At 37.2% G+C, this 23,828-nt stretch overlaps 1 protein-coding gene and 1 non-coding gene across 2 annotated transcripts in view; one reads left to right on the forward strand and one right to left on the reverse strand.

The window, feature by feature from the left end:
• CWF19L2 (CWF19 like cell cycle control factor 2) overlaps nt 1-23,828 on the forward strand; it is a 120,992-nt gene that overhangs the window by 84,524 nt on the left and 12,640 nt on the right. Inside the window, exons 13-15 of the mRNA XM_066247570.1 lie at nt 14,017-14,229; nt 15,456-15,572; nt 22,392-22,547. Of these exons, the coding sequence (XP_066103667.1) occupies nt 14,017-14,229; nt 15,456-15,572; nt 22,392-22,547 (486 nt within the window). The remainder of the gene's footprint in view (nt 1-14,016; nt 14,230-15,455; nt 15,573-22,391; nt 22,548-23,828) is intronic.
• Nucleotides 7,776-7,901, reverse strand: LOC136321332 (U6atac minor spliceosomal RNA). The gene has a single exon (XR_010728595.1). It is a non-coding gene; the product is annotated as a U6atac minor spliceosomal RNA (small nuclear RNA).

Consider the following 23,828-nt stretch of genomic DNA (forward strand, 5'->3'; position numbering starts at 1 on the left):
TTTTCTTAGTATCTTATTTTTTGTAAGGTTATAGTTTGTTATAATTCAGATGTTTTTACTCAAACATCAAAATAGAATACAAATTAGTTTTCATGGTTAGAAGACATTTAATATTTTTGTATAATATTTTGGTATTTAACCATTACTTCATGAAAATCTTCAGTTTCCAAGCCTGTATTTAGAAGCTCTTTACTAGAATAAACAGAATATAAGTAATGATTGGACTTTCTAATTTACCTGGATGGTTGTTATAGGTAATACATACAAAGGAACTTTCCTTGCTGCGATAATGTGATCAGAATCCACTTGGAGTCTGACCTGTGGTGGTGCAGTGGGATAAAGCATCGACCTGGAACACTGCGGTCACCAGTATGAAATCCTGGGCTTGCCTGGTCAAGGCACATATGGGAGTTGATGCTTCTTGCTCCTCCCCCTTTCTCTCTCTCTCTCTCTCCTCTCTCTCTCTCCCCTCTCTGGAAAAAAAATGGAATAAATAAAGTCTTTAAAAAAATTATAAAAAAAAAAGACAAATCCCCCTGGAGCAGTTTCTCAGCTGTGGCATCACTGATGTTCGGGCTGGCTGGCCCTGCTGTAGGAGGACCATTTTTCTATTGCAGAATGGTTAGCAGCATCCTCAGCCTCTACCCAGCAGGTGCCAGTGGCATCCATACCCACTCCACATTATGACAGCCAGAAATATTTCCAGATAGTTCCACGGGTCCGCTGGTAAGAAAGTCACCCCCAGTTGAGAACACTGCTCTAGGGGACAATAATAACTACTGTTTTTGAGGGCTTGCTTTATATCAGGCTCTTTACATACATTGATGTTTATTATTATCTGGTGGCTTTGGTATTGCTAACCCCATTTAATAAATAAAAACTGATAATCAGAGATACTCAGTACCTCTGTGGTCACATAGCCCTTTCCTGAACCTGGTTAATTTTCAAAGTTTTTCCTTTATCAGTAGATGATACTACTATCTAGCTTAGGTCAGAAAGTTAGGATTTATCAGCAACACCTCTCTCTCATTTTCCACATCAAATCTGTCACCAATCTTGTTCCCTCCCTCCATTCCTAATTACATCTATGAAATTAGCCTCTAACTGGTTTGCTGGTATTTCTTCTTCTACCTCTTCCTCTTCCTCCTCCTCCCCCTCCTCCTCCTCCTCCCCCTCCTCCTCCTCTTTTTCTTCTTCTTCCTTCTTCCTTCTTCTCCTCCTCTTTCCTTCTCCTTCTTCCTCTTCTTCCTCCTCCCTCCTCCTCCTCCTCTTCTTCTCTCTTCCTCTTCCTCCTCCTTCAAATCCTCCCCCCCACATGCAGCCCAACCAGAATCCACCCATCAAGCCCCTAGGGGGCAATGATCTTCCCATCTGGGGCCGATGCTCTGTCTCTCAGCAACTGAGTCATTATTTAGCACCTGAAGCAAAGGCCACGGAGCCATCCTCAGTGCCAGAGGCCAACTTGCTCCAATTGAGCCATGGCTGCAGGAAGGGAAGAGAGAGAGAGAGAGAGAGAGAGAGAGAGAGAGAGAGAGAGAGGAAGGGAAGAGAAGCAGATGGTTACTTCTCCTGTGTGCCCTGACTCGGAATCGAACCCAGAACATCCACATGCTGGGCCAATACTCTACCACTGAGCCAGCCAGCCAGGGCTGCAGGCATTTCTTCTTCTTTTCCTAATTCTTTCTTAAGTCTGTGTCACTGAAGGCAGACTAACTACTTTTTCCAAAATGTCTATCTGATCCTTCAGCCTCTATGTGAAGACATTTCAAATGGCATTTGGTTGCTCTTAGGTTAAAGATTAGATTCTTTAACGTGGTCTAATGAGACCATAAATGGTCTGCTCTCCACCTCTCCAGTCTCAGCTTGAATGTGGCTGTTTTTACTTTGCTTCCTCTGTTCCAGCTATGCTGACATTCATGCAGTTCCTCAGATATGCTGTACATTCCGCTGCCACAAACTGTACACACTGCTTCTGCTTTCCACCACCTCCTGTCCAGTTGACTCTCCCTGTTCACACGTATCTCCCTTTGTCATTCCTCTTTTAGGGAAGGCTTTTTCACCTCTCCGACTAACCATTCCCAGTAGGAACTCAGATTGCCATCACAGCTTCTAACTTGACTCTTTAACTGAGCAACCCTTTAGTTATTAGTTCATGTCTGTCTTTCCCACTACTATACCAGTTCTGTATTTTGGAGATTATTTTTGCTTTTGCTCACCATTGTATCTTAGCTATCCATTAGAGTCCTAATATAAGAGCATTTAGTAAGTATTTTTTGTCCAGAATTACATTCTTCAGGCTTGAAATTGCGTGCAAAAATACTTTTTTCACTACTCTACTAAATTGCATAGAAAACCCAGCTATTTTATTTTTCCCTGTAACACCTATTATTTTGATTTTGCAACAATAGTTTGAAAACAAACACAATCTTTCATCTCTTATCATTGTTGACCTTTTTCTTATCAACCTTTTCCACATTTCTAAAAAATTTGAAGTAGTCATACCACTGAACTGCAGAGAAAGAATTATTCAGGTTTTATCAGATAAAAGAGATATGGTCATAGGGATAGGATAGTCAGATGATGGGACAACTATCGGGAATGCTTGGTTTGATACATGGTACACAGAATCAAGAGTACATAGAATCAAGAATTGAATATACATGTGTTTAAATTTCAAAAATAATCATGATATTTTGGGAAATTCAAATGCTTAACAGATAACATGATGAGAATATGTTAACTTTGGAGTTGCCAGAATAAAACTAGTAAAATTTTAATAGCACCCTTCTAAAAAATAAACATTTGTCTGTAATCCATACCTTAATTTGCATATTAAATGCATATATAGAATTACACATAAGGCAATACCATACTGGAGAAGATTCTTGAGTTCTGCCCGTAATACCTATTATACCTTCTGGCATAATCTGCAGGACACAATAAAGCTATAGATGGAAACACTGGAAAAGTAAACTGAAAATTAGTTAATACTGATGAAAAAAATGGTGAATAAACCTTAAAGGGGTTCTACAGAAATGTTAAATTATCTATACAGCAAAGCAAGGATGACAGGAATTATTTATAATGTTCTCTGGTTTTTTAGATGTGGAAATAGTCTAATGAAAAACATTGCCAGTTTTTTATGAAAGCTAACATTAAAGTTTCTTTTATTTACATAGATACTAAGAGAATGTGAAATTAAAACTCCTCTGGTTTTGCTTATTGATAGGTCAAATCTTTTATGCTTCTTATGGTAAGTAAGAAATCAACTTTAGGACTTAAATGATTAAAATCATTAGCTCAATACTATTATAATGGAATTTCATTGGCTTTTCTTGTCTTGTTCTTTTTCTTTTTTTGACAGATTTTGTTAGTAGCTAAAATTATAATCCACTTGGCATATTTTATTTAGTTGCTGATTTTCTATCATTGCAGTGGTACATGATTTAACAGGAGAGCAATTTTTAGAAATAGAGTTTTAGCTGAGAGTTGCTATGGTAGAATGTATTTCATTTGAGATTTTTCTCTCAACTGAAACTTAATGGTTATTTAATCACCAGGAGGCAGTGCATCAAAAGATTGACTTTGTTGTACGCTTATTTGGGAATTATTCATAACTGGAACAGGGGTAGATTTTTAGTCATTTTATAAAGCTGCTACTGGAAAAATAGTGTTTATTAATAACTAGGTGATAATGATGCTGGTTATTTATGAACTATGAGGGTTTTAATTATTTGTAAAAGAGCTAGGTAATATGGCATTGCACATAGTAAAAATGTGTAAGATAAAGACCAAAATCACTTCGTTTGCTCTGCTTTGTCTTTGCCAGTTGGCTTTAGTTCCACTTTGAAAAATAATTTGTTAGTCTTGAGTATTAAGTAATCTAAAATATGTATAGAATCAGTTTCCTTATTTTATTCCTCTAACAAATTATAGTGAATATTTTAGTGTCATAATATTATAATATACAACTGGTGATTGGTAGAAGCAGAAACAGTTTTCAAAATAATTGCTTCTATATCAGGATGATTACATCACTGAATTGTACACCAGAAATTAATATATTGTATGTCAGTTGTAATTGAAAAATAAAAAATTATTAAAAAGAAGACAAGCCTGACCAGGCAGTGGCGCAGTGGATAGAGCGTTGGACTGGGATGCGGAGGACCCAGGTTCGAGACCCCGAGGTTGTCAGCTTGAGCGCAGGTTCATCTGGTTTGAGCAAAGGCTCACCAGCTTGGACCCAAGGTCGCTGGCTCGAGCAAGGGGTTACTCGGTCTGCTGAAGGCCCGCGGTCAAGGCACGTATGAGAAAGCAATCAATGAACAACTGAGGTCTCACAACGAAAAACTGATGATTGATGCTTCTCATCTCTCTCCGTTCCTGTCTGTCTGTCCCTGTCTATCCCTCTCTCTGACTCTCTCTCTGTCCTTGTAAAAAAAAAAAGACAAAAAAAACTAAAAACTTGCTTTTAGCTAGGATGTCATTGTAGACCAGAGAATAAGATAAGTATATGGACTCCCCCCCATTACATGTCATGGTTTTAAAATATAGAATTTTGTGTCTCCTGATGCTAATCAAATGTAGGCTAGCTTTTCATTTTTTACTCTAAATATGACAACTATTTATTGATTATCTGGAGAAGCTGCCTTAGGAGCCCTACTTTTTTAGTATATGTAATGTTAATGCTCTTGGTTATCCAGTCTTAGCTCAGAAGTATGATAAAAGCAGCAAATTAGACATGAGGAAATAGACCACCACAAGAAATGCTTACAGCAATGGGAACTGACAGCTGAGTTAATACAGAGAGCAAAGAATAAGATGGGGAAAATGGAGAGAAATTACTAGAAGATCATGGACATCTCAGTTGACATATAGCTAGCCTTCCAAGAGGGCCTTTCTAGAATTATGTTTCATTATAGTAATTGTCCTAATCACTATCCTGTATTCTCGATGAAAGATTAGATTAAGTTCCATATACAGTATTATGTTTTAAGAGGCAGAAAGGTTTATAACACTGTTTGGGAACATTTCTTTTCAAAATGACTACAATAAGAAGTGTTTTTATACTTAAATGGTAAACCCTTAGCTATTTGGAAATTTGGCTGTCAAAAATGATCTACCAGTTCACAATAACAGTTGTGTTCTAAGCATCAGTCATAATTTGAAACCCCACATAATATCAATTATGAGTCACTATTTAGTAAAATCCTGACTTTTCTTTCCTTGAAAATATATTTAAGAGGTTTAGCTTTGGTTGTGATATGTAGTCCAAAAGAATGTTTAAGACCGAATATTTTTTAGCATGCTTAAATACTTAAATTCTGATTTGGAAGAGCTGTTGGCAAGGGAAAGATGGGGCAATAACAAAGGAAAGAGGGAGAAGTTATGAGTGGCATATCTGAGCAGATTGTAGAGTCAGTCCTATCCAGGGTATAATGAGAGGGCCTAGAAGCCTTAGAGTTCAGTGCATAGATGACAGGATTTATTTAAATAGGAGCACGTGTGTCCTTCCGTTAGAGCAGGAGGGAGGGAAGAAGTACAAGCCCTGTGTTTTCTGGATGGCCTGCAGGTCTGGTGGTAGGAAGATGAGGAAATTCTTGTCTGATTTTAATTTTCTTTTTGAGACTATCTCCTGAGAGTGAGAGGGGAGTTGATGGAGTGCCCAAGATTTAGTTGTGATCTTCCGAATTAGACACTGTGGCAAATGGGAGGTTTTTCTAATTGTGTTGAAGAGCCAGTTTAGCTTATGAGTTTATAGTGGAACCATTAGCCACATTTAGTGGGTTTTTCTATAATAACACAATGAGGATGACTGACTGCATTCAGACTAGACTATACTAAAATGGTATTATTGGATTTGGTCATTAGATATAGTGGACTGAAGCAGAGAAGGAATGGTTTCACTTAAATTCTTACAATAATTTTCAGCCATTGTATTATACAACTGACATTTGAAATGTCTGAATTTTAAATACTGTTTGTTATATACTATTTTGAACAGTGGTTAATGATATTAAAGATATTATTATTCCTGGAATACTTCTGAAAAAGATGTATAAGCAGAGTCCCTGAACAAAAGCAGCTTGTTACTACTATTTTTAGAAGGTTAAATCTGTATCAGGCACCTTTCAATCAGAGAAACAGTGCACTGAGCGATGCACAGACACAGGTTTCTTGCAGGGTGTGGCCTTGGGAAACCGGGAGCTGGGCAAACAGTCGTTTTAAAGCTGTAGTGTTTGTATCTGGTGTTGGAGCTTGAAGTCCAGAGGGCAGGCACTTTGGAAGGAAAAATGAATGTAAAAGGAGGAAGAGAGGGTAAGAAAAAATTGGAATCCACAAGCATGAACTGGAGCTGCTGAGGATGGGCAGAAACACAGCAATTCTTGTTGCCTCTGACCTTGGTGGTGTGGATGGATATCCTTTAGACCAGGCCAGGAGCTAAATGCACACATCTGGCCCAGGAGTCAGAGAGCTGAAAGAGAATGGAAGGAAAGGAAGAGAAGTTGCAGATACAGCTACTGCCTTATATCATGAGGTGAACTGCAGATAATTGCCAATGTATGCAAGCTATAAAATGGTTGCTGCTTTGTTTTTATTCTCCAACTCTCCTACGAGAATCTCTTTTATTGTCCACTTTAACCCTTTGAGTTTTTTTCATGCTCGCTGACCCCTGGGAGTGCATTGTTTTTTTTTAATGAAATTAGTTCCAGATACAGTTTTATTGACTTAAAATCATGTTTGTTTGATAACCAATTTATGGAAACAAGAAGAACATACATTTACCTTTTTTTAATGTTGCCTTACACATTTTTAAAATAAATGAATCGTACTCTGGATGGTCAGGAGGCATGAGGACGTGCATGAACGTTTGTACTACTCAAAGGGTTAACCATAGCACACAGAGAAAGGAATTCTAGTAAAATGTATGTCAGACTAATCAAGTCGATAGAGTGACTCATGCCTTGTTACCTTGGTACATCTGTGCTTTGTTGTTTGTTTTTAGTGAGAGAGACACACACACACATCTGTGCTTTGTTGTTTGTTTTTAGTGAGAGACACACACACACACACACACACACACACACACACACAGGAAGGAAGAGAGATGAGAAGCATTGTAGGAAAATGGCCGGAGATTAGATGCTGCCCTGAAACAAGTCTTCAGTGCGGACTTTGGAATGCCATGTCCTGCGGGGGCAGAACGGTGCCCGGCATGCACTGATAAGATTGTTTAAGGAAGCAGCTGATCCCTCTGGCCTTTTCCTGCATACCTGAAAGATTCTAATTAATCATTCTTCTCTGCACCTGAATCCAGGCTCTGCTAATTTGACCCAGGCTCTGCTCATTTGCTTGGATGAGTAAAGAAATGAATAAATACTATGAAGCTGCAAAGATCTGGGCTCTCAGTCCTAGAGGCTCGGAGTCCCCTGTACCCATCTTTTCTCTGTTGTCTTGTGTGTTTTTTTTTTAAGTCCCGCAGTGCCTTCCTTTCGTGCACACCCATTGCCAAGCTGGTCTCCGTAAAGCATCTGTTCTTTGTTTTGGTACTTTAGTTGTTCATTGATTACTTTCTCATGTGTGCCTTGACTGGGGAATGCAATAGAGTAAGTAACCCCTTGCTCAAGCCAGTGACCTTGGGCTCAAGCCAGCGACCATGGGGTCATATCTGTGACCTCATGCTCAAGCTGGAGAGCCCGCATTCAAGGGATTTCAGACCTGGGTCTGCAGCATCCCGGGCCAACGCTCTATCCACTGTGCCACTGCCTGGTTAGGTAAAACAGTGGTTAGATGCCATGAAGTAGGTGGCAATACCTTAACTGTGTGCGTGTTGTTAGGCCTGAGAGCCTCTTCCATTCTTGTCAAGGAGAATGTTAACCTTCTCTCCTTTCATACCACACATATTCTTAAACTATATTTAATTTCCAATTACAGAAAATAACGAAGTCATGCTTCTAATATGATATAACTGTCTTGTATACAACCAGAAGCATTCTAATCCTTTCCCCAGAGTAGAATATAAAGCTCCTATTAGTATATTTTGTGTTAGACAGTAAGGGGACAAGAGGGGAAGAAAAAAAGAATGGTTAATAATTAAATGTATATTCATATATACATATTCATATGAAATATTGAAGGGATGTTATAACTATTATAGTATTAAGTTTTGAAACCGGTTATGTGGTTTTAGCTAGTATTTATGATTACTTTCTTCTGTTACCCATTCCATGTCCCCTTTGCCCTCAGGAGCATCTTAGCTGCTGAAAGTCTGGGCCATTTATTAGTAGTTCTGTCATAATTGAGTAGTAGTTGATCATTGACTTTAATCATAGGTTATGAGAGTACTAATAAAGATCTGCATTCAAGATGTACTTCCTCTTATCTCTATTGTGCAACCCAAATTATCCTTGACAGTCAGAGTCAGTTAGTCCAGCCAATACAGTAACTCCCTTCTTTACCTTGTGATTAAGGTGGAATGAGGAGCCAAAACAGTCAAGTGGCAGTCTCAACCTCAAGTTCAGTGATTCACTGTTGTGCCACTATGTAGAAGTATTCCTCCATTTGGAGCTAAGAACTGTAGACCAGTAGGGCCTAAAGCCACAGAGATGGGAAGCAAAAGTTTTGTTAGTATGTCAGAAGGGTCAATAGTGACATGCTTCACTCCTATTTCCCCCTTAGATTTCTAGACCTATGAATTCATCCTGGCTGTGGGAGAGAGAACGTCATAGGTTGGATGCTAATTTAGAGCAGTAGTCCCCAACCCCCGGGCCGCGGACCAGTACTGGTCCGTGGGCCATTTGGTACCAGTCCGCAGAGAAAGAATAAATAACTTACATTAGTTCCGTTTTATTTATATTTAAGTCTGAACGATGTTTTATTGTAAAAAAATGACCAGATTCTCTCTGTTACATCCATCTAAGACTCACTCTTGAGGCTTGTCTCGGTCACGTGATACATTTATCCGTCCCACCCTAAAGGCCGGTCCCTGAAAATATTTTCTGACATTAAACCGGTCCATGGCCCAAAAAAGCTTGGGGACCACTGATTTAGAGCATATACTTCCTCTTGGAGAACATCGCCTTAGGCTTGCAAGATGTCACTAGCTAGCACTTGGAATTAAATCTTAAAAAGGCCAGTTCAGTGTTGTTTCGAGCCAGCTGCGTCAGGGTGATGGGGAACGTGATGGTTTAAATGGGATAGGCCATTGTCTGGTAGTCGTCTTAACTTGCTTTCTGCCAGCATTTTTTTCACTTTTCCCCCTTCTCAAACTTAAGATATTCTTCACTATCTGTTAACAGTCTGTCCATTAAAAAATGTTTGTTTAAAAATAATGATTATTGCCAAATACAGGAAGATGGTGGGTTAAAGGTCATAGAAGATGTGTACATGACTGATAAATCTAAAATATTTTAGATCTAATTCCAAAGAGACGATAATGGGGAAAATGCAAATAATTAGAGGGTATAGTTTGAAGGAATTATAGTTACTGTTTTTGGATAGGTGGATATTGTATTTTATTTCAGTTGTGTTGAAGAATCATTCAGACTTGATTGGCAGCACTGTGTACCCTATTAAATTCAAACACTATAAATAAGACAGAAGTTTGGCAGTATCCACAAACATAGATTCAAAGAATAGAAATACTATCTTTTGTGTGCATAAGGTGTGATTTGAATTGAATATATTCTCTGCTTAGTTATGAACTAATTTTTAATAATGTTTTTATAATAATTTCATATGAAGACTTAGTTATACATATAAATGCATATTCTTCTCATACTAATAAATTTTTAGATAAGATAAATACCTATTAGATACCTATGTTCTCTTAGATAAGTATCCTAACCCAATTGGGTGTGTTTATTCTGGTTGAAATTTAGGTTTTCTTCAAATTCTCTATAATGCTTCAAGGACAATATTTAAAGTATACCCATTCTGTGCTTTAAAGATGGTTTCTTAAGTGAGAGACACGCTATATAAAAGGCACTCTTTAGTTTTATAGTTAGATTCACCTGTGTTTGATTCCTTGCTGTTTCTTTTTCTTTTTTTCCCCAAGGGGGTGAAGAGAGAGAGAGACAGACAGAGACAGACAGGAAAGGAGAGAGATGAGAAGCATCAACTCTTAGTTGCAGCACCTTAGTTATTCTTTGATTGCTTTCTCATATGTGCGTTGTCTGGGGGCTCCAGCTGAGCCAGTAACCCCTTGCTCAAACCAGCGACCTTGGGACCGAGCCCAGCAACCTTTGGGCTCAACCCAGTGACCGTGGGGTCATGTCTAGGATCTCATGCTCAGCCGACAACCCCATGCTCAAGCTGGGTGGATAAGCCTGTAAAAATTGGTGACCTCAGGATTTCCAACCTGGGTCCCAAGCATCCCAGGCCTATCTTTGCTCTATCTACTGTGCCACTGCCTGGTCAGTTTCCTTGCTGTTTCTTAATAGCTATATGATTTTGAATGTTATTTAGTCTCTCTTAGCCTCACCTTGGTAATCTGTCAAGGGAGAATGAATGACATATTCCTATATTGCAGGGATATTTGAATACTAGCGTACTTAAAGTTTTTATTAATGCCTATTAATAATGCCTATTAATGCCTATTTATAAATAAGACAAGATGTCACTATTATAACCAATTCATAATAGTGCTCGTTTGGTTAGAACAGTGGTAGTCGCTGTTTGGTTAGAACCTGGTCCCTACCGCCCACTAGTGGGCATTCCAACTTTCATGGTGGACGGTAGAGGAGCAACCAAAGTATAAATTAAAAGATAGATTCAACTATAGTAAGTTGTTTTATAAAGATTTATTCTGCCAAACTTAGCGAAAATCTGACATAAAGTACTTGGTAAGTAATTATTATTATATGCTTTAACTTGCTGTAACTCTGCTTTATAAATTTTATAAAGTAAAGTTACTTCCTTACTTTATAAATCACCATTACTGTGGAACCAGTGGGCGGTTAGAAAATTTTACTACTAACAGAGATACAAAAGTGGGCAGTAGGTATAAAAAGGTTGACTACCCCTGGGTTAGAACATTATCCAGATATGCAAAGGTTGCACGTTCAATCCTTGGTCAGGGCACATTCAGTAACAGATCAATATTTCTGTCTCTTTCTCTCTAGTATCAATAAATACAAAATTTTTAAAAAGAGAAAGATCAGTTCTGATATTTTTCAAAGTGTAATATATTATAGTTGAGATACAGATCTGAAGTTAAAATAATAATTTGAAAGTTAGTACAGTTTATATAAATAGGCAAACCTGAAAGAATAAAGAGATATACAAGGATTAATATGGAGAAAAAGAAAATAAAAATAAATTCCTTGTATGGACAAGGAAGCTAATGTGTTCTGGGAAATAACTAACTAATTTATCTTTTTACCTGATTCTCTCAATGATATTTTAGAAATTTTCTTCTGTTTACATTTTGTTTCATTTTCTCCTTTTTTCTCATTTTAAAATTATTTTTTATTCTTTAAAAAATTCTTTATTGATTTTTAGAAAGAGGTAAAGAGAGAGAGAGAAACATCGATTTGTTCCATTTATTTATGCATTCATTGGTTGAATCAATTTGTTCCATTTATTTATGCATTCATTGGTTGATTCTTGTATGTGCCCTAAGTGGGGATCGAACTTGTACTTTAACCATCTGAGCTATCTGACCAGGATTTCTAGTTTTTTATGGTGGAATTTGACCTTAATTGATTTGAGGCCTTTCTTGTTTTCTAAAATAGATGTTTAGTGCTTTAATTGTCCCTGGAAATACTGCTTTAGCAACATTCCACATATTCTCATATGTTGCTTTTTTTTGTTAATTCAACATACTATTTTTTTGTGTGTGTGTTATTGTTGATCCATGGGTTATTTGAAAATGTGCTAGGTAGTGTTTAAATAGTGGCAGTTTTCCAAATATCTTGAGTTCTAATTTAATTCCATTGTGTTCAGTGTATATACTTTGTTACTTGAATCTTTTTACATTTATTGAGACTTGTGTTATGGTCAATAATGTCATCTATCTTGGTAAATGTTCTGTGTGCACTTGAGAAGAGTGTGTCGTCTGCCGATTTTGGATAGAATTTCTGTCAGTGTTAGGTCAACTTGGTTGATAGTTTATTCAAGTCTTCTGTATCCTTAGTGATTTTCTACTTGTTCTATAAATTTTTGAAACAAACGTTGTTTAAATATCTGACTATAATTGTGAATTGTTCTATTTCTCCTGCAATTCTGTCAAGTTTTGCTTCGTATATTTTGAAAATCTTTTATTGGGTACATAGGCTTTAGGACTGTTATGTCCTCTTGATGGTATGACTCTGTTATCATTATGTAATGACCTTTATCCTTCACATTATTCTTTGCTTTGAAATCTACTTTCTCTGACATGAATAGAGCCACTCCAGCATTCTTCAAATCTTTTAAAATATTTGCTAAGATTGAAGCATTTTGCTATTGCTTTGTAGTTGATAAAAGGTAGTTTTCTTTTTGGTACTTAGTGTAGACTAAGTAGAACTTAAACTTAGTCTAATGGAAACAAAACCACAAATTAACGAACAATTATGGTACATGGTGGTCATCACAAGACAGATGGGAGTATAGTACTGAAGGAGCTTAGAAGATCGAAAAAAGTTATTTCATAGAGGTGACAACTAAATCTAAGTCTCAGATTGAAATATGAGTAGAACAGAATGGCAAAATTGGTCAGAGAGTGGTAAGTGGGAAGATTGAACTTAACAGTGCTTTTGGGCATATGAATAGGGTGGCTGGAGCATCGAGTTTGTGTAGGTTTGTGATCAGATATGACTAGAGAGCTTATCAATTCCAGATCACAAAGCGATCTGTAATAATAATAGTGGCTGGCTCACATTATGAGTTCTTACTGTGTGCCAGGTATGTATTGTGAGGATTAAGTGAGATAACCCTTTAGACAGATAATATTGTTATGATCATTGTAAAATGAGGAAATAAAGCATAGAAAGAGCACAGAGAGATCAAATAACTTGTGCAAGGTTACACAGACAGGCAGTAGAATTTTACCATGGTCATTTTGACTATAGAGTGAAGGCTTTTAACCATTCTGCCCTTCTATGTCTGTGATTTAGCAGGCCAAAAACAGAGTTTGAACTTCATTCTGTCCACAATGTGTAGAGCTCTTCGAGGATTTTAATCAGGGACATTGTGTTTTGTGTTATAAAAACATCACCCTGACTGCAGTTTATGTTGGGGGAGGTGTGGAAAGTCACCTAGAGATATAGTTGAAAAATGTTTTATATAGAGTATACGCTCATTTAAGATGAAAATGGTTCTATGTGGTTCAGTTTCTTCATCTATTAAATAAAAAAGAGAATGGTCTCCTTTTCATAGGAGTGTAAAACAATCAAATAGTAGAATTGCACATAGTAATTACTGAGTACACTTTAGCTGATGGCGATGGCGATGATGATGATGGATTGACCCTTAAAGGGCTTAAATTTTAACCATGTTTTCTTTCTCTCTCTTTTTTTTTTTTTTTTTTCATTTTTCTGAAGCTGGAAACGGGGAGAGACAGTCAGACAGACTCCCACATGCGCCCGGGTGGATCCACCCGGCATGCCCACCAGGGGCAACGCTCTGCCCACCAGGGGCGATGCTCTGCCCATCCTGGGCGTCGCCATGTTGCGACCAGAGCCACTCTAGCACCTGGGGCAGAGGCCACAGAGCCATCCCCAGCGCCCGGGCCATCTTTGCTCCAATGGAGCCTTGGCTGCGGGAGGGGAAGAGAGAGACAGAGAGGAAAGCGCGGCGGAGGGGTGGAGAAGCAAATGGGCGCTTCTCCTGTGTGCCCTGGCCGGGAATCGAACCCGGATCCTCCGCACGCTAGGCCGACGCTCTACCGCTGAGCCAACCGGCCAGGGCTCTCTCTTTTTTTTTAATGTAAGAATTTTATCATAGAACTCACAGATATGAGTTGAGTATGCTCCAGTACAGTAAGATCTGAACTTCTACCTTCTATTTCCCACCACTGTTTCTTTGATTTTTCAGTTTATGGGGAGAACAGATGGAGACTATTATACTCTGGATGACATGTTTGTCTCCAAAGCAGCTGAGAGAGGACGTTTTGGTGAAGAGGAAGAGAACCAGAGGAAAAGAGCTATTGCTGATCACCGGAGTCTTGCTGCCCAAATGGAAAAATGCCTGTATTGTTTTGACAGCTCTCAGTTTCCCAAGCATCTTATTGTTGCAATAGGTATTAAGGTAAGAAATATGGCATTTATTGTTCTAAGGAAACAATTTAGTAATATTTGTAGATTTGCCTCTTTCTTCATACTCTTATTTATAAGATTCCTAAGGAGTCTGTGTTCTCTTATACTGCGTTTCAAGTATTTTTTTTCTCAAGGTCCCCATGACCCATGGTTCTCAAAACCTTTTTAGAGTGAGTGTAAATATCTAAATGGTATGAAGCTCATATTTGGCATGACTCTGCTCTTTAGGGCAGCATTGGATAGTGGGTAAAAGGCCCTGGACTTTGGACTATGCTTTACTTTAAAAAAATCGACTTAATTTTTTTTACTTTGTTTTTTAGAACAGTTGTCGATTTTATAGAAAAATAGAGAAGAGAACACAGATGTCCATATAACTCACACCCAGTTTCCTGTGTTGTTATATTAGCATAGTAAATTTGTTACAGTTAGTGAATCACTAGTATTGTTTTTAATTTTGAATAAGGTTGTGATTTTACTATAAATTCAGGTAAATATTTATGTCTACTTCTACTTTGTCCTTTCTCAGCAGTTTAAAATTTTTGCATTATTTAAATAAATATTGTCTGTCAACAAACTAACAAAATAAGCTCAAGCCCTTTGCAGAATATTATTTATGCTCCTCATGAATACCTTTTGCTCACTGTATACATACTAATTGACCCATTTTTTAAAAAGATAGTTGATAATGAAAAAGTAGCACTGGCTTGTAGGTAAAACATGAATGTCAATAAATAGAATTTGGCCAGGGAAGTAAAGCTATACAGAGGTTCTTTTCTTTCTCTTAGTTGGGTTAATTCTCTTCTCCCAGCCTATGAGAGAAAGAAGGCCTGAATTTACAAGCATTAGACATCTCTGCTATTATCATGCTATATGTTTTTCAATTCTTGTAAAATTATGTCAAGGGCTTTGAAAACATACAGCTTTCTCAGATTAAGGATAAAGTGTCATTCATTCTGCCCTTGGGTAAGTAATCTTTTATATATAACAGTTAAAACAGAAACTTGTGCTATAAACTTCCAGTTAATTAAAAGCTATCTTCATGGATTTTAAAATATTTTTAAGATATTAAATATCTTAAAAAGTATTAAAATAAAATATATTGCTTATAAGCAAGTATACTTTATTAAATGTTAGCCATAATCCCCTATCAAGGGCTCATCTATCACAACTGAGAATAGATAGCAATAACATTTCACATTTGTAATTTTCCCCCCACAGGTTTTTTTATGTTTACCCAACTTTCGATCTCTTACCGAGGGTCACTGCCTGATTGTCCCTTTGCAGCACCATAGAGCAGCTACCTTATTGGATGAAGACATCTGGGAGGAAATTCAGGTCAGCATGATAGTGTTCATTTTAATTGTAATGCTTGTGAGCAATTTTTACAAACTATTGTGATAACTCCCAATTGCTTTTATACCTCCATCTAATGATTTTAACTTTCCGAACTTAAACATTTGTATACATTTCCATAGTTGTGCATATCTGTGGATCAGGATGTTTTCACCATGATCCGTTACATGCTGTGAAGTCTTTTAAAAAGTTATTTTAGGCCCTGGCCGGTTGGCTCAGCGGTAGAGCGTCGGCCTGGCGAGCAGGGGACCTGGGTTCGATTTCCGGCCAGGGCACATGGGAGAAGCGCCCATTTGCTTCTCCGCCCCCGCCCTCCTTCCTCTCTGTTTCTCTCTTCCCCTCCCGCAGCCAAGGCTCTATTGGAGCAAAGATGGCCTGGGCACTGGGGATGGCTCCTCGGCCTCTGCTCCAGGCGCTAGAGTGGCTCTGGTCGCAGCAGAACGACACCCTGGAGGGGCAGAGCATCGCCCCCTGGTGGGCAGAGCATTGCCCCTGGTGGGCGTGCTGGGTGGATCCCGGTCGGGCGCATGCGGGAGTCTGTCTGACTGTCTCTCCCCGTTTCCAGCTTCAGAAAAATACAAAAAAAAAAAAAAGTTTTTTTAATTGAGATATACTGCCATGTAACATACTAGTTTCACATATGCAGCTGAAAGCTTTTGTTTACTATCTGATCTGTGACAAAGTAATTATTTTTACTTTTAAAAAACCAATGTAAGCCTGACCAGACAGTGGCACAGTGCATAAAGCATCAGACTGGGTGCGGAGGACCCAGGTTTAAGACCCCGAGGTCATCTGGTTTGAGCAAAGCTCACCAGCTTGGATCCAAGGTCGCTGGCTCGAGCAAGGGGTTACTCGGTCTGCTATAGCCCCCCCCCCCCCCCCCCCCGTCAAGGCACATATGAGAAAGCAATCAATGAACAACTAAGGTGTTACAACAAAAAACTAATGATTGATGCTTCTCATCTCTCTCCATTCCTGTCTGTCTGTCCCTGTCTGTCACTCTCTCTGACTCTCTGTCTCTGTTAAAAAAAAAAACAGAACAAAGAACCAATGTAAAATTTCTAATCTGTGCGTTTGTGTAATATGAGATAATTATTATCACAATAAAATAGTAAATTACAGCCAAAAGGTAAGATGATTTCAGATTATCTTAGATACAGGTTAGATTGTGGACAAATAAACTATTTGATGTGAAAATTTGTTGTTTTTTTCCCTCAGTAGTGGATGCCAATGCAGTAAATAATTTAAAGTGGAAAATATGCAGATTTAGTTTTCAGAATGATTTTGGGACTTTTATCAAATGCTTTTTAAAAATTTATATATGCAGCCAGAACGCTGAGGTCGCTGGTTCAAAACCCTGCACTTGTCAAGGCACATATGGGAGTTGATGCTTCCTGCTCTTCTCCCCTTTCTCTCTCTTTCTCCCTCTCTCTCTCTCTCTCACACACACACACACACACTCTCTCTCTCTTTCTCCTCTATAAAATGATTAAATTAAAATTTTCTTAAAATTTATATATGCAAGACTGATTTAACTTAGAGCAAAACACAGTGCCAAGAAGACTTTAAGTAATATGAGAATCAAACGTGTGTGTTTTATATTTCCGTAAGAAATTAAGCTATTTGATAAAGAAACATCAAGTTGGATAAAGAAGAAATTTATTCAGTACAACATACACTGAGTACATGAGTATAAGATAATCCAAGTGTTGTGAGAAATGCAGACAAAAGCATTCATTTATTCTGCCAATGGTATGGTATATTCTAGTACAGATTACGTTATAATTTAGGAGATTTTGTAAGCATTTCAGAAAATTGAGCGAGGGAGGAAAAGCCAATTGTTCTATGTAAATAATTGCTTTGTAGTTCTTTTTTTGTATGTGATAAAATAAATTTATAAATTACTGTAAGTTAGTAAATGAATAAAACAGGGGAATTCTAGCTGAAAGGAATATTACTTTTTCGACTTTTGTTTTTACTTTCAAGAATGCCTAAAAACTCAAATTATGCCCTGGTGACCATCCTTCTGATCATTCATTTTAAAAGTGATTAGATTTAGCAGAATATATTGTTTGCAAATATGTACAGAAGCCATTTCTTTCAAGTGATTTATTTTTTTTACCATCCTCTAGTAATATTTAAATTTAATTTTAGATTTAATAGATTTAATTAGATTTTATATTTAATAAAATGTGAAGATAAGTTTCAGCAGAGCATATGGGAATAATCACAAATTTTGAATGAATATTTCATAGTTTTGTTGAATATGTAGTGAAACTCTATCTACTTTAAATTTATTTTTACCAATTTGACAAGTGTGCTTGAACATATGTTCTAGTCAGACACCATAGGTCCACTTTAAAAATATCCAAATTAGCACTGTGGTGGTGGGGTCGATCCATTATGGTGTGATATGATGAGGCTGTTTCACGGGAAACCTCCAGTATTGGTACCTTTATTTAGGTCTTTTTCTTGGAGTCGGTTCAAACCTCTAGAAGAACCTTTTAATCTCTTGCCTAGAGCATTTAAGCCAGTTTGCCAGTGTTCTGGGAGCTGAGTCTCGGGGAAGAAGGCTGGGTGGCAGAATGTTGAACATTTAAGAACATTATGGAACATTTCCTATAGTCCCTGTTTTCAGATTGTATATTCTTAGTTATCTGGCTTTCCCAGCCCAGCTGCCTTCTCCAAAGGATAAACCTAGTGTTCTGATGGTGTGGAGGAGGGTCTCTGGCATGTTCATTGCTTATTCGAAAGACACATAAGCCATCTGTTCTTCACCACATGTTCTCTACTCCCGTTACCTGGTGCTGCCAGTTCCTGAGCCTTTTGAGGATTCTGCAGCTTGGCTTTCTTCTTTACTATCCCTGCTAAGTCCCCTCCCCATACACCAGCCAGGTTAAACAGCTTTTACTGTTTAAGGCAGATAATCCTGGGTGAGCTGATTTTCAGTGTGTTTTCTCTCATTCTTTGTTCTAGTAGTTTTAAAAATTAGTGTCTTTTGTGAGGGGTTACTCTGTGAAGGAAATAGTTAACTGTGTATGTTCTATCTCATAACAATTATTTTTGGATAAGTTTAGACATGTTCTGTTTAGAAAACTTGAATAAACAATAGTATTAATATACATGATAGCTTTGATATGTTTAAAGAAAATAATTTTCATTTTAAAATTGTTTGCTTATATCTACTTGATTTTTTGGTAATATGACTTGATATGTGATAAGAATGATAACATCCAGTCGTATAGTTTACTTAAATATATTGTAAGGTATTTTAGTCCAGGCTTGTTAACTGAATGAGGAATGGTAATTAGGTGAGTAATCTTAGTTTAGAAATGTGGAAAATAGTGATTATCCAAATGATGAAGTATTTTATACTAGGGATATAGAAATTTTATGTTATCCCTATACCCTGGGATCTCTGTAGCTCTGAAGTATAAAATAGTTTGGTGTCTTATGATAATGAATTAAAAGTCTTTCTTCACCATTTAGTTTTCATATAACTATGGAAATAAATAATATTTAAATATGTATAGTGTATTATATTGAATTTGAGGGGAATCCTGCTTTAATGGAGTTGATAACCTTAAATTATACTGTTAAACTAAGCTAATTTTAAAATTAAAGTCTTATATGCATAGAGAAGTCCTTAAATTGTATGAATATCCTCCTTGAAGCTATTAGCATGATGTTTATGTACTTTATAATATCAAACTATTCTTGTATCATCACTGATTAAGTACTTCTGAATTTCATTTCTAATCCATGACATCTTGAGTCTGTCTTCACTACTTCCAATAGTCAAACCAGGAAAGGATTATTTATGAATAAAGGTGAAGGAAGTTTGTGAGATAATTCTTGTGTCATCTAAATTTTTATTGTTGCTGCTTTTTATTCACTTCTTCCCTTCAAAAATGTTTGGTTTTCAAATATATAGTGTCACTCTAGTATTGTTTGTTTCTAGTTTTGTGCATGTAGTACTAGTTACGTTCACATGACTATTTGTGATACACAGTTGATTAGAAAGTCAACTCTTGTCACTTTCTTGTTCATCAGCAACTTTAGTCACATCACTGATGTCAGTGAGTTGCTCATCTTATTTCTCTTCAATTCTGTTGCAAGTAAAACCTAACTTGGAGTACCTTGAGACAGCAAAGGTTAATTTCTTATCCCATAGTTTACTATGGATTGGACAGCCAGTTCTCTAAGGCAGATTGCCTGTCAGCCGTGATTTGGGCATCCAAGCTCCTTCCCTGAGAAGGCTCGCTCCTGCAGTGGAGTCCTTTTCTTTCAGCTCCTGGATAGGAAGGAAATGAACATGAGAAGGCATAGTGCCTCTGAACTGCTTCAGCGCACAAGTGGTACATACCATTTCTGCACACATTGATTGCTCAGAGCTAAATATGATCTCACCCAAGTCCCAGAGAGGCTGGGAAATTAGTCTTCTTGTTTCCCCAGGAGAGGAAAATGAAAGAGTTTCGATAACACAGCCTTCTGGGGAAGCATTTTTATCTGCACAAATCAAATTGGAGGCACAGCGACTATAAAATTTGAATGATTAGTTTTAGTGTATAGATATCTATACCAACACTTTATATTTTATTATTTGTCATAATTGTCTTCCATTGTATGTGCTTTATATATTAATGTGATTTTTATAAAGTAGAATATCTAAAGCAAAATTTTTAAGAGGAAATAATCATCTATAATGATTTATCTATCAATCACCTATAATGAGATTATAGCTGAGACATCAGCAGTCCCTTACATTATTAGGGAAAGACTTTGAATTTAACAATAGAGTGTCTAAAGAGACTGCATTCAACTTAATTCTATTGCTGCAGTCAGAAATAAAAAGTAAATCCCGTATCTGTTGCTTACCTAAGTATCTTTCTAGTTCTCCTCAAATTACAATTATTTGATTTTTTTAACCTACTTTTATTTTATAATAATGAGTGGAAAACAGAAAATTGGTGAGTGCTCAATAGTAAGTGGTCATTAGAAACCTGGTGGGAACCCAGAGTGTCACCCCCTACCCAGCAGTGACAAGTAGCCTCTTTCCTTTTTGGCCATCAGCACAGGCCGAGTGGGGAACCTGAACTTGTAGCAGTGTCTCAAGAGCAGCCTGGTTGAATCTCCAAAGAATTATGCGGAGTGAAAAGTGTTGACTTTAAAGGATTACGTGATCCCATTTATATAACACTTCTTCTTTTTTTTTTTTTTCCATTTTTCTGAAGCTGGAAACGGGGAGGCAGTCAGATAGACTCCCGCATGTGCCCGACCAGGATCCACCCGGCATGCCCACCAGGGGGCGATGCTTTGCCCCTCTGGGGCACCGCTCTGTTGCATCCAGAGCCATTCTAGCGCCTGAGGCAGAGGCCACAGAGCCATCCCCAGCGCCCGGGCCATCTTTGCTCCAATGGAGCCTCGCTGTGGGAGGGGAAGAGAGACAGAGAGGAAGGAGAGGGGGAGGGGTGGAGAAGCAAATGGGCGCCTCTCCTGTGTGCCCTGGCCGGGAATCAAACCCGGGACTCCTGCACGCCAGGCCGACGCTCTACCACTGAGCCAACCAGCCAGGGCTTATATAACACTTCTGAAATGACAAAATTAAAGAAATCGAGAACAAATTGGTTGCCAAGGTTTAAGAAAGGTGGCAGGGGAGTGTGAGTAGAAAAGAGGGCAGCAGGAGGCATCCTCGTAGTGCTGGAATCGCCCAGTGTCTTGACCGCATCTATATTAATATCTCGGTTGTGTGTGGTTTTGTAAAATGTTACCATTGGGGGAAAGTGGGTTAAGGGTACATGGGATTGCTTGGTATTATTTCTACATGTGATCCATTATCATAATAAGATAATTTTAACTAAAATATTAAAAAGGTATAAATCAAGTGGACAAAAGCTAAATAAAAAGTGTTTCATTCTCCTCCTTAGACAAATATACTTGCATAACACTCTATAAGGCTCAGTTTGAATTTGTAATTCTCAGACTCTGGGGATTTACAAACGGTGCTGTGGGGAGAGTTGGTTTTGGCTCCTGGTCTCCATGCTGCTCCCCTTTCTTCTAATCCCTAGTGCTATCCTCTACAGTGAGGGGTGTCCTGTGAAAACATGTTAACATTGCAGACTCTGTATCTTAACTTCTCTACCAACAGCTTTCCCTCAGGTCCAGGAGTGTGAAATAAGTGGATAAACAAACATTTTTAAAAAAGCATTTTATAATAATGATGAGTTATTTGGAAAAGAAGACACTCTTTTCTCTTATTATATTTGATTATCATATATGTGGTATGACTGGATTATATGTAAAAATGGGGGTTGCTTGGATATACAAGGTTACAAGAGAAGGGTCAGCAGACTTAGAAGGGAACCAGCGAATAGAGATGCTATGAGCATAAGGAAGCAGTTGGCAGTGAGTCCTGTTTGTCTGTTACTGAAGTTAAGGATGCCTACCTGCTCAGAGCACCTGTTTTCACTATGGATATTTTTCTATGATTTCACTGTCAGTTCTGCATATTTTACTACCTGAATTTTCTTTTATCTCTTCCTTTTCTTAGTTTATTGGGTCCATTTAATATATATATATATACATATATATATATGTATATATATATATATGAGACTATGCAGCATGGTTTCAGTTTTTAAAAAATGTTGCTTAAATCTGTGAAATTATGTAGTGGATTTAGAAAGTAACATGACCAAGTCCAGATACAATTTACTATATGTTTTTTATTTTTAAGGAGAATTCATTGTACTTGAATCTTGTCTAAGTGCTTTATTTATCTAAGCTGTTTCCTTTCTTCAGGTGTTCAGAAGATCATTGGTAAAGATGTTTGAAGTTAAAGGATTGGATTGCGTATTTTTAGAAACGAATGTGAGCATGAAGAAGCAGCATCACATGGTCTATGAATGCATTCCTCTCCCGAAGGAAGTGGGTGACATGGCTCCCATCTATTTTAAGGTATTTATAGTTTACATGCATACTTATATTTTGCTACAGTGCTGTTTTATGAATACAGTTATCTATATTTTTGTATTTTTTGTCCAGTATACGTAAATGAAATTTTATATTATATAAATAGAGCATAAAAAGTTCTGTATAAAATTGTGTAGAAAGAAATTTGGGATTTTAGCCTTTAAAAGCATGCTTTATTATAAGTGTGAATATACTGTCAAATATATAATTACTATTTCAGTTTCTCATTTCTCAAATAAAAAATCAGAATTTAATCTTGGGTACTTCCAGGTCAAAATTATAGTCAGAACTCTAGAAAACAAGTAGTAGTTGCTGAGACAAGTTATTGCTGTTTTAGTTTTAATACCTCATTATGCTATCTGTACAAAGAAACTAATATCTAACCTTGACACACAGTTTTGGATATATAGTAAATGATTAGAGTTCTTAACTAAGTGTCATTATAATATTCAAGCAACTTTTACTAAATAGCATGTGTTTGATGCTGACCTGAACACAATGGAGTTTATAGGCTAATGTAAATATATAAATGTAGAATTATATGTGGAGTAGTAGCATGCACAATGAAAAAAGGAGGTAACATTTTGTGAGGTGGTGTTGGAAGACTTACAGATGCAGTGTTTAGACAGTATAGGATGGTAAAGTTCATTAATGTAAACTGTAAATTCTAGTAAAAAGGGTTATAAAAGTTTTTAAGGTTAGTGAGAAGGTAAAAATCCACTTTCTCTCTAGACAGTTTTTTAAAAATCTGAAAATTTGATTAGAATAATTATGCTATTAAAGTATAAGAGGATAAGCCAGGTAATCTCAAAATCTGTGTCAGTCATATGTTAAAGAAAATCAGTTAAGAATGAGATTATTATACTGATGTTCTTCAGTGGCTGTGTGGTTTTTTTGGGGTTTTTTTGGTTCTTCCTAAATATAGTATTAGGTGATTTTGACTATGGGCATTGAGGTATAGAGCATACCGTATGATAATTACAGATGCATTTATTAGATCTGGCTTCAATTTTATATAGAATGTGCTACACTATAGTGTCAACCCAAGCAACCCATGCCTTTTAAATAGGGAACAACAGTATATCTGATGTATTTAAATTGTGTTTATTTGAATGTTAACTTTATCATTAAAATTTTCTTTATTAATAATAATACTGTACAACAGAAGTCGGGAACCTATGGCTCGCGAGTCAGATGTGGCTCTTTTGATGGCTGCATCTGGCTCGCAGACAAATCTTTAATAAAAATAATAATAATGTTAAAAAT

The sequence above is a fragment of the Saccopteryx bilineata genome, chromosome 1 (assembly GCF_036850765.1).
Source record: "Saccopteryx bilineata isolate mSacBil1 chromosome 1, mSacBil1_pri_phased_curated, whole genome shotgun sequence".
Lineage (NCBI taxonomy): Eukaryota > Metazoa > Chordata > Mammalia > Chiroptera > Emballonuridae > Saccopteryx > Saccopteryx bilineata.